At 34.4% G+C, this 12203-nt stretch overlaps 1 protein-coding gene across 2 annotated transcripts in view; it reads left to right on the top strand.

Moving 5' to 3' along the window:
* The window catches only part of NUBPL (NUBP iron-sulfur cluster assembly factor, mitochondrial), an 86522-nt gene that overhangs the window by 65523 nt on the left and 8796 nt on the right, over positions 1 to 12203 (top strand). Inside the window, exons 8-10 of one of the 2 annotated variants that reach the window (XM_049825506.1) lie at positions 8 to 93; positions 5875 to 5995; positions 9933 to 10015. In XM_049825506.1, the coding sequence (XP_049681463.1) occupies positions 8 to 93; positions 5875 to 5995; positions 9933 to 10015 (290 nt within the window). The remainder of the gene's footprint in view (positions 1 to 7; positions 94 to 5874; positions 5996 to 9932; positions 10016 to 12203) is intronic. The other variant, XM_049825507.1, reaches the window with a different exon arrangement.

The following is a 12203-nucleotide window of genomic DNA, read 5'->3' as shown; positions in this document are numbered from 1 at the left end:
TTCCCAGGAGCTGTGATCATCTCTACTCCGCAAGATGTGGCTTTACTGGATGCACGCAAAGGAGCTGAAATGTTTAGAAAAGTTCATGTACCTGTAAGCCTCTACATCAATAATACCAGTAGATTGTTTTTCCAAAATGCAAAAAAAATTCCATATACTGCAACAATAGGTGAACAAAGCATTCAGGAATCATTTCAATTTCATAAATTCTTGTTCAAAAAAAAAAGGATTAGAATCCATCTTATATCTGTATCAGGAGCTTGCTTTAGCAGAAAGGAAAGAATTTTCTCAGGCCGAGGTCAAAATAGTACTTAATTTCTTTTAAATCAGCTTGTTTAATCACCTGGAATGGATCAGACTGCTAAACAGAGTATCTTATGAAGTAATGTGTGCTTTCCAATTATACTGTCTTATTATATCCTCATTATGTGTCCTCTTCAGCACTATCTGTGCTGGAGCTTAAAATCTAAAACTTCTTGAAATGTGGAAAAATCATATATTGGTACATTTTAAGAAGGAAATATAAGGGGTTTTTTTGGGAGATAAGTGCATACCTAATTGTCACTTTGCCATTTGAAGGGCTCTGTGACTGTCACGACAAGTAGAAGGCTGTCTATATCACTTTGTTTTTCATGAGGTTTATAGCTTATATGGTAGCTCGCTTGTTTGGGAAATGCAAAATTTAAAAATACCAACAATATTCATATGGATTGGAAGAAAATATTAAACAGGGTGACATCTTTGACTCGATATTTTCTGTGTGCTACAAGTTGCTAAGTAACTGAATGTTATACTCCAGAGTGTTCATGAAGAGATTCATTTTTCATTTGAAATGTGCAGTTGATTAGAAAATATAAACTGAAATGCTTCCTTATCTTAATCAGTAAAGGAAAAAAAGCCATTTAGTGTGCTTTAAAAATGATGTTTTCTTGCTTACCTGTGTGAAGGTTACTTCAACTCTTAATTAAGAAAGGAAATTTTTTTCATAGCTAGTGCTTTGTAAATTCAAAAAATGCAACAGAAACCTTGAATTGACTGCTTTCCCCTTTTGTTTTAATTTACAGAATAGCTTAACAAAAGAAATACATTGAGAAATTCCTTATTGTTAACTATTCCTTAAGCATATTTGCACCAAAATGAAAGTATAGTAGCATTTATAATTTGCTACTAGAAGAAAAACAAATATATATAACAGAAGAATAACACATGTATGGGTTTGCTAAAATTATGCAAAATTATTTTCTTCAAATGAAATTGTGTTCAAATTAGTACTTTGCTGAATTTTCCTTTTGATTTAATGAGAAATTACCAGGATTTCTTTCTAAGTCTGTTTTGTTCAATGGTCTTTGAAGAGAATGGCCTCTAAGAAAATCATGCATTCTAGGATAGGCTTGGCTGCTATTAATTTGACTAGTGGTAGATAAAATATTAAATACGATCTATTTTGATTTGTTGGAATTTTCAGATCTTTCTAAATCAAATGAAAAGTCACAGCAAAGCTGTTGCGCCAGATGCTGAGTTTGAAAGTGCTTGCACCAGTCATCAGGTCTTACCTTTTTCATGTCGCTGCTTCATTTTATTCTAACCTTGTATATACATCAGTACAGACATGTCATTTACTTCAGCATTAAAGCAGCTCCTCCTGCCTATGTATTACATTTCTAAGTGTCAACTAAATCTGAGGATCTAAAGAAAGTTTAGTTACATAATTTTTGATGGACAACTTCAAACCTGAGGTTTACATCAAAGAGGTGGAATCTGTGGGACTGTGCTAAAATTGCATATCCTGATTATATAATTGACTGGTCTTTAAAAATCTAATCTGTAAAATCTTTAATCTAATCTTTAAAAAAGCGCTTGCAAAGAGTCTACTTTTCAAAGAAGCAGGGAGTCTGTAGTTTGCTCAGCTCTGAATCTTTGAGTATGCTTGCTTATATTTAATGAACTGGAGTCTCTCCCTTGTACATATAGGCATAGATACACCACCTTCCCCTTACTCCCACAGTCATTAGTTACCAAAGACTCAACTGACACGTGTAGTATTAGCACAGCAAAGTCACAATGTCGTTAACATTGTTTGTTTGTCCTTTACTGCATTGAAATTAGAGTGGAATGGCTGAAGGAACTGATAGAAAGCTGGCAATAACAGTCAGCATTAGAACCTGGATTACAATGCAAAAGTCTTATTTCCAGTCTTAAGACACAGTCATTAGAAGAGGAGTGCCATCTCTTGTGCAGTGGAGCGAGTTTGCAAAGTGATGCTGACTCCTATCACAAATTTCAAGATTCTTGCCCATTATGTGAGTTTGGCCATCGTTTTTATGCATCCCAGAGGCTTGCTCTGGGCAGGTGACAAAAAAAAGGTGAATAACTTTTAATGTTTAGGAAAGAATCGCCTATTTTCAACTGCTTAAATTGAGTTCAGTTCAGTATGGTTTATATTTTCAATCACATCCTTGAAAGAAAAGGAGAGGGTTTAAGTTAAATCTGTAACTTTCCTGGTAGTTTCATTAAATTGGAAGGTTATGTTGTGGATTTCACAGTTTTCAAAAAGCTGCTTATGTAAACTCAGCTATGTATTTCCTTCTAAGATTTTTATTGTCTAAATTGTTTATTTGGCTATGTACTTACTGGTATTTCTGTAGTGTCCAGAGTACCCAGCCAAGATTATGGCTTCATATTGGGAGTGGATGTTAGAGCCAAAAATCGCTCATTATAAGATGAAAGATAGGAAGACAGAAAAACTAGTGTGCCTGTTTTCTTGAAGCACTAAAACGTCAAGGGACTGACTGGTGTTACACAGGAGGTTGATGGCAGACTGCGGAACTGTAACCCTGATCACTTCAGTCCCCATCAGACTGGAGTTGGACCTCAGCACCATCCATCCTGTAGTACAAGTGGGTTTCTCAGGAATTGTCTCCTTGTGTAAAGACAGAGGGTTTTAATTTTCTCACTGTATTTTATTTAACTTAGAAGGTAGTATATTTGGATTTTGGCATGATTTGTTACGGAACCAAAAGGTTAATTGAGCATAAGAAATATGTACGCATTCAGAAACAGTCTGTATGGAGATAATTCATAATGAACAGTTTCTTCATTTCCTGTTATTTCTTGATAGAAGTCTGTTCACCGTTTAAAATAATGATTTGACTAAATGGAATTCAGTTCCGTGCATTATAACTATCCTCTCCTCCACTACCATAGGTTAGCTCCTGTATTGTGGTGCATCTCATCATGCTCATTTTCATGTCATTACTGAGCCAAGCTTGCCGAGAAGTGTACAGGGAAAGGAGCTCACTAAGGACTAGAATAGGATTCACGCATACTTACGGGATAGTTTGTGTAGACAGGAACAGCTGCTTTGAAGCTATTCCAGATCTATTATTTGAGCAGGGAAATGAGAGTTATTACTGACTTCATTAGGAAGACCTATTACTTTGTCTGTAGATTTAAAAGCTCTGAGGATCCTAGTGAACTCTCTTCCTTCTGTAATTATATCTGCTGAAGTATGCATGTTAAAAATACACTTCAGCACTAAAGTTGTGTTTGTTTGCACAGATCCTATATTAAACTGGGCGTTTATAATCGGCAACTTAATATTCCAAAAAAATCTCTTCATATTCCAAAATAATAATTTATATATTAATAAATATGGAGTACTCATTGGCTGACAGATAGGAACAACACTGAAAAAATAAAAATTAGTGTGTAATGCTGATATGTCATTTGCTTTTACTAAGATTTGCTGAAATGAAAACAGAAAAGGACAGTGAATAAGCCCTCTAAAACTGCTATAGCATTGAGGATACAGCTGTATCTCAGCATTTGCATTAACTGTGGCAGAAAGACTTCTTAGTTATTAGGTTATCAAAGAATTAACAAAACTGCTGTAATAGTCCTTAACTATTCACAAAACAATAGTAGACTACTTTTTCTTTGATTATGAATTTGCTGAATCATAAAAGTTGCATGACTACTTTGAGGAGAACAGAAAGTTCGAACCACAAGATACCTGAAGGTGAATTAATTCATTTAAAGTATAAATGTCAAGTTCTCTTTTTTTTTCCCTGTGCTGCAGAAAATGGCTTCCCTGTATCCTAGTTCAAATACTGTTTTTCTTTTGTCAAATAGTACTCCTTCCAGTGTTCTCCAGTTTACCAACACAGTGAAAATTCCATGACTTGAATTTAGAGAAGAGCAGGATGAATGCCTGCTCAGAGGTCATCAGTAGAAGACTGGCTGTAGAGAGCCCTTTTTACCATCCCTGCATCTTGTACCCTTTGACGCATAGTATTTCATGTCTGTCTCAGTTTAAGAACTGGATGAGAAAATTACCTGTAGTGATGTGCCAGTAAACAGAAACTTGTTTCTCTTGCTCCTCTGGCAGTCCCTGGGACAAAGTAGAAAATGGGAAAAATTTGTGGTGTTAAATTGAAAGTAGGTGATCTTTTTTGTTTGGTTGGTTTTGGTTTTGGTTTTTGTTGTTGTTATTACTGTTTCTTAAAATGTTCCTTCCTTTAAACCCTCTGAAAGTTTTACTTAAGTAAAGGAAGACTACTTAGAAAATAGCATGAAACATATTACGGTGGTATAGAAAAAGCAGGTGATCGTCTTTTGATCTTTTTTAGCTTATATCTAAGGAAATTTTTATTAAGATATTGTAAATAACATGCTTTTTTTTTTCTCAATTTTGGTGCCAAAAGTTGTACATTGATTTTTAATTAAATAACTTAATATTTGTTGTTTGCATTGAACACTGGTATATCCTTTCAGATATACTTTGTTAGCATAGTGAGTATGTTACTCCTCTAATAACTAGGCCAGCTTGTTCAAGCACAAAACTAGAATGCCTAGGGAAATTTAAAAGTACAAAACGCTACAAAGTAAATAACAGCTTTTTGTACTTGAAAATATATATTCATATTTTTAAAACTTAGCTCTGGTATATGTGACGTATCTAGATAACATGTAAATCTTAAAGTGAAATATTGTAACATGGAACCTCTTAAAGCAGGTCTTCTGTTGATTAGCAGATGGGTAGAAGCTTTCACCCTGTAGTGTTTGAATGCTGTTTTCATCAGTTTTGAGAAATTCTGCTCTGCCTCAGTGAATAGTTGTGTTTACTAAGTGGATAAAATGAGATCAATGCTATCATTAGCATTATTATACATTGTGAAAGAAGATTTTTGTGTGCATGATTTGGCAAATTTTCATTTGACTTATTTTGAAAGGATGATGTTGAACACCTGGCATCAACAGAAAGGTACCCGATATGTGTGTATTAGATTTTTATGCTGTGGTTTTTGCCACTTAGTTTCACATAATTATGTCCTTTGTTTGATCTTTAAAATGTGCTTCTGCTCTTCAGAAGAATAGCAAATCTGGTTCTTTTTGAAAACATTTCCCTACAGGATAACTTACAAAAAAATATCTTAAAAGCATGTCTGATTATGTCATTTCTTGTAATGGTATGTTTTTATTTTGTGTTTCCTGAAACTGCAAATTACAAAGCTATAAAACACAACATGAAAATTCTTCCAGTATTCATAGTTTGAAAATGAAATACTGGCACAGAGAGTTCTTGGAAAGGTAGGCCTGTACAAGAGATGCTTTTTGTAACAAATAAGTTTGTTAATCTTTGAGAGCTATAAATGTGAAAAACTTGAAATAATGCACAAATGATAGTGAAACTGAGAGGACTAATAAGAGTTGATAATGATGTTAATGAGTCTGATATTACTGCTACTTCCCATTATAAATGAGTACTCTTTGTCAATTCTTTGTTGATAATCTCTTCTTTATTGTCAGAGATGAATAATAGAAATAATAACCTTGAATCCCAGGTTTGAACATTCCTTTCTTTTACTTTAACAGGTTTTAGGACTGGTTCAAAATATGAGTGTTTTCCGGTGTCCCAAATGTATGCATGAGACACACATTTTCGGAGCTGATGGTGTAAGAGATCTAGCAAAAACCCTTGGATTGGATATTTTAGGTAAGAATGTAGAAATAGTTTTATTTTTGAAGAAAAATTTAATGGCGTGCATGAAGGAAGCATTGACTGAAGTATGAAACTGCATAATCCTAGATTACTCTATATTCAGACAGTGTTCGGGTATAATAGAAATAATAACTTAAGCAGTTGAATGTCACAATTTTTTTATACTCTGTTCCTTTTCAGGATCATTCTTGTAAACGGGATGTGGACTGGATATGAAAATTCTTGAACTGCATCTTAAATGTCTTTGAATTTATAAACAATCCAGAACATAAATTGTTTTGATATCGATGTGCTAATATTACCTGAAATTCATTATCTTATTGATCATACAACAATTTTTACAAATAACCAATTCTATTTGGTCTTATAAAGCAAACCTGAACTCTGTCCATTAATGTCAATAGAAGTTTTCTCATTTATTTCATTTAAATGAAATGAGTTGTTACATACTAAAATAAAGACAGTAATTTCAAATGCAGTCCCTTAAAGCAGTTGCTTTTATCCCCATATGAAGATACCTCAATTCTTGTATGGAAGCAAGCAGACTGTAATAATTGTATGTAAGTGTTGAGATTAAAAGAATAGGCTGAATTGCAAAATGTTGTTTCAAAAGAAAATTTATCTTTATTGAAAACAAAAATTAGCCATGATTAAACAATTTGGCATGCCTATAAGCTAAAATATACATTGATCTTTAAAATATACATTGCTATTTTAAAAAGGCATACTTCACCCTGTGCTGTCAGTAAAAAAAAAATTACAGAATATAACACAGCGTAATTAAGTCGGTAAATGGGATAATTGCATGTGCTAATGATGTGTTTCCATGTATTACTATAATTATCTCAATGATTTTCCATAGCTAATTCATTAAAAAGAACCAGGAAGCTCACTTAGAAAGATCAACACAGAAACATCAAGGTCTGACATAAACTTAAGATAGGAAGGCAACACATAATTAAAGGCATGCTTTTGGGCTATCTTTTAGTTTTCTGAATATATAATGAGTTGTGATCAGAGCTCAAGGGGACTTCTACAGCCTTGGGTTATGTGGATGGATGCAAATCTTCTGCAAGCAGTTGAATCAAACATGCATTTAGATACACAGGCACAAATGATGTGCCATGCTATTGGTCCCATAGATGGTTTTTGTTATTCCCTAAGAGGGCAGAACTGATTGTGATTATACTTAATTAGGAGTAATGTGAGAGATCTACAGGTTTAGCAGGGTATGGATGAGATGTGTGAATCAAAACAGAGTGAAGTTTACCTTCAAACTGTCAGTGAAAGACCAGGCTAAGATTAAGAACAGGGCCCAAGGGTTAAATTTAGAATCACAGCACTTGATCTGATTAGTATGCTCCTCCTTCCAGGGATGACCATTATATAATAATACCATATGGTATTATAAGAATTACTGCTTACAGATTTTACATTAATCTATCCCAAATGGAAGTTTTATCCCAGTGTTATTTGAATTCTGCGCCAAAGCCTTGAGAACTTTTATGTACATATATATGTAAAAAAAAGTATATACTTGAAATTAGTATTTCTAAATTTATTTTCCTTACATTTTGCAACATCTATGGCTTTTCTGTTTGTTCAACTAAGCACTTAGGCCTCTTGTGAAACCTGACTAGGTTTTAGTTGCCATGATAACATCTGACAAATTCTGCATGCTAACAATGTACAGGATAGGAAAGTATCTTCCTTTTATTTGCTCAGAATTGGCTGCCTTTAATATTACTGGATACCTCCTTTATTTTTGTTTATGACAGAAGACAATTAGTAGTTGCCAGTATACCTTGGAGTGTAGTTCATTATTTCATATACTTTCGATTGTCTCATCTTTTTATTGTTCCCTAAAGGAAAGTGTGCCAAACTTTGTGAGAGAGACTTTGTACTGCTGACTGTTTCTCTCTCTGTCTCTGAAATACCCTATTTTGCTTTCTTTTTTCTGAAGTTTGATGACTGTAACTGTGACCAGAAAGCTGTGACTATCAATTTACGTAATACTAAGATATTTTCTGTACACTCCGTCCTGACCTTTGCACTTCCTAACTTTTTAAACTGTATCTGCTAATAGAACTAGCAACAATGACTCTCAGATTTTTAAAATTCTTTTTGTTTTTCCTACAATCCTACAATAAATTCAGATTATTCTCAGCGCTTACCCTTTCTTTGCAGTCAGCAATAATTGTTAGTATCAGAAAAATATACGGTGGTAAGTTCCTATCACATTCTGTAGTGAAGAATAGTGCAAAAACTTCATCTTTCTCAAACCCTTATCACCCAAACAGCTGTGCAGATGCTTTTGATGTCTTTATGCTTCTGCTTAATTTATAAGGTTTTGATTTTTTTTTTTAAATTAAGATTGCATTTTGCTTTGTCTTCTGACTTGCACTTCTGCTCATACAAGTCCTGTTGTGCTCCTGTAGTACCAGCACATCTTTGTAAGTATGAGGAAGAAAAGAGAGAGGCTACCACTTTGTAGTAGGGCAGTTCTTTTTGTAGTTCTCTGAGATTGTTACTAAGCTGATAGTGAAGAAGTATTTTTTCATTAACAAAACATCTTTGGGGAGAAAAGTGAAGATTAGTCTCTGCATAAAATAATGGTGGGAACTAACTTCTGGGAGATTTATTAAGTTATTGTTATTTTATTAAGAATATTTAAGGTTAAGATAAGCCTTTCAAAGGACCCCCTAAATATTTTTTTAAATGAATAAATGAACAGACCTTTATGCCTAAATAAATTTATTCATGACTGAAACAAGAAATAATTAAATTTGAAGGAAATGGACTGTAATCATCATAAATAACAAGTTGAAGTTCTTCAAAGATTCAGCTCACTAATCATGGAGCCACAGCTTTTGTGTTTGCTATTTGTTTGGGTTTTTCTTTGTGTTCCTGCTTGCTTTCCATTCTGTTTTTTTATCTCTTAAGCTGTGTCAATTTTCATACAGTTTTTTTAACATCTCTTTTCCTGGTTACGTTGAACTTCAGTAATTTACACTGGCCTTGGTTTGGGTTAAATAAATGTTGCTAAAGTGTATGAATTAAACTGATATAGTTTCTAAGACCAGTCAAGATTGAACTAAGGTAGGCTGTTCTATCTGTCTATCCATGATGTAAAATGTAGCTGTATCTTCCATTAAAAGAAAGTTGGTCTTCAATTCACTTCATAATTATCTATGTAGCAATGAACTAAACATGGGAACTTCTAGTGTTCTTTAGTGCTGAAAAACTATTTCAGAAAATGTGTTTCAGAATGGAATAGGGCTGCTAATTGATAGGGCTGCTAATGCTCCCTTAGAGCGTTCCTTTCCTCTCTGACTGTTCCCTGCTCATTATAAAAGCAGACTATAAAGAAGATTTCTATTGGAAAGAAGAATGAACAGAATAGTTGTCTACCTTTTAATTGGATCCAAGGCCTAATAAGGACAATAACAAATGCTATTATTTGGAAATTAAGTATTCAAAGAAGTCTTTGAACAGTGATTAAAATCTTAAAACAGCACTGAAAAGAATATACAATGAGGAGATAGTCTGAATAGTAAGTTGCATGATGAGCATTTGCCTAACACTCAAGCAATTTTTTTATGTACGCAAAATAATTTGTATCTCAGCCTGTGTTTTTCTGTGTATTTGAGGCAAAAAAAGCAAACTGCCGACTCTAATAAATGACTGCAAAGCATAGTCCTTCCTCTTCAGAGAACGAAAAATCTAAAATATGTTTGGCATTAATCATTATGGATGTACAGAAACTGTACTGCAGCCAATTTTCATTTTAAGGGCTAATTTTTTGAGATTAAGTAATTCAAAGAATATACCAAACTGGAATTTGATTTCAAGCTGCTTTAGGGCTATTTTAACAAAACATTTAAGAAATGTTAGGTCTTCACATATGCGTGTCTTGGTATTTTTGATACAGGAGACATTCCACTGCACGTTAATATACGGGAGACATGTGATTCAGGACAGCCTGTTGTGATCTCGCAGCCTCAGAGTGATGCAGTAAGTTTGATGCACTGCACTTAAAACAACAAAAAGCCCTCCTCCAAAAGTGAATGGAGAGTGCTTCTCGTTATTGCTGTTTGGAAAAAAATGTGTATCTGAATGTGATTTAGGGAAATAAAGTAAAAGAGGGTAGTATCATCAAGTACTCAGGCCCTTCATTTTGGAATGCTGGTCATCTGTTCTGCTTCTGTGGGTTTGGTTTTTTTAATTAGTCTGAATCATTCAGAATAGCAAAGATTTGATCCAGGTTCTGGCATGCCAAGAAGAGGAAGGTCAGTGTCAAGCCTCATGAGACCTTGCAGCTAATGTAGGTCCTCTAAAACTGTCAGTTGAGCCGTTGGTAGTTGAGCCTGGAAACTGTCAAAGGGTCCTATCCAAAGATGTTTGGAACAAAACCTGTGTATCGTCAGTACCTGGGTTGTTTTCAGCAGGAAGTGGAGCAATTTACACACAACAGGAAATGGCTTTTTCAGTGCATTTATCATAACATTTTATTGCCAAAGGAAAATAGGAGTTGTTGAGGTGGTGGGAGTCAAAAATGCAAGTCTGTAAAGAAAAGCAGTCGCACATATAAAGCTTCATTAACAATGATAGAGTAAGATTTTCCTGTCTAGTATTTTCTTTCTCCTCGCTGGAGTGTCTGCTGGGTTCTGTAGGGCAGGGTGTTGTCTGCCACATTGTGTTTGCACAGTATATGGCATGATGCAGCCTCACTCTTGACTGCTGCTTAGATGTTACTGTAAAAAAAAAAAAAGTGATTAATGCTGATAATAGATGGTAGAATCAATTAGAGGTAAGGTAGAATGTACCTACAGCACATTCTAGTATCAGTAACCTTTCTAATACCATGATTGCTAGGCACATGCTGAAATATTTTTTTCCTTCCCAGTCTTTTAAAAGACAAAAAAAAAGGGGGGTGATTAACACTGTTAATCCAGTGTTATTAACATACTGATTGGGATTCCGGAGGAACAGTGACAGTCTTAAAATTGTAATACGCCATTTTGTTTTGAAAGAGAAGCAGCAGCACTATGGCATGTTGATTTCTAATTTAATGCAATATTTTTGCTAGGCTTGGGCAAAGCCCATGCTGATCCTCTGTGGAATAATGTCGTGATCTTGAGTCTAGATCCTTGCAAAAAGGAATCATTCTAATCAATATGGTAGTTTCTATCTGGGAAGTTTGATCAGCAGTGCAAAGGTTTGAATAGATGCATGGCTTAGGTCAAAGTTGACACAAAACAGCTGAGCAAACTAAGATGGAAGGCTCACAGCTCACTGTATCTGAAATCTATAATAACCAAGAGTCTGTAGCCTGCAGGACTATCAATCTAAGAATTCAGACATGTAGGATAGCATTCTGAAAATTAAAAAAGACAGGGAAGTCTGTTGTGTTGCCATCTGTTCCTCGTTGGACTATGTTCCTGGTAACGAAAGGAGGGGTTATAAGCACCATTTGTGGCAATTAAGTTAAATATGAAGAGGAATAAAGATTGACAAATATGTGTGACTCTGGGGAAAACTTTTAATATTCTTCTCTGCCATTGTGTCTGCGAGATAATCATTCTCCTCAAAGAATGAGGTTTTTTTAGATATCACTAATCTCTACAGAATGAAAAAAGAATTTCCCTTTATCTGTGGTTTGCTTCTCATTTTAAAGACAGAGAAAATTATTGTTGTTCTCTTATATTTTAAAAGAAAAATTAAATTCTTAGCACATAACTGAAGGGGGGGGGAGGTCATATAAGGTCCGATTCTAATCTTTAATACATGACACCCATTGCCATGTTTCTCAAATAAACTAAAATTGTGGCTATTCATGCATGAACAATCGCAATTTTTCAGATAGATAACAATGTGCCCAGAGCTGCTGAAATTATCTCTGCTCTTGTCCCTTAAATTTACAGGGTTTTTTAAATGCAAAAATCTGTGCTGTTTTTGTTAGAACACACTTACAAATCAAATACAGAATCATGGAACTGAAATAATAGCTAGCATGTTCAAACAGTGGGGAATAAGGATGGTGATTGACTTCTCAGAAACCCAGCAAGCTGTCACACCTTCTAAGCTCTGTCAAGACTAGAATAAATGGTGTTTCTAAAATATGTTAGCTAATACTTTTTTTACTTACACACCTGCCATGGGGTTCAACTTGCCTTGCTGATATATAAACGTATAGCTCTCA

The sequence above is a fragment of the Accipiter gentilis genome, chromosome 22, assembly GCF_929443795.1.
Source record: "Accipiter gentilis chromosome 22, bAccGen1.1, whole genome shotgun sequence".
NCBI classification, from domain to species: Eukaryota; Metazoa; Chordata; class Aves; order Accipitriformes; family Accipitridae; genus Astur; species Astur gentilis.
The sequence above is the reverse complement of the archived record's forward strand: the minus strand, read 5'-3'. Positions and strand labels throughout refer to the sequence as shown.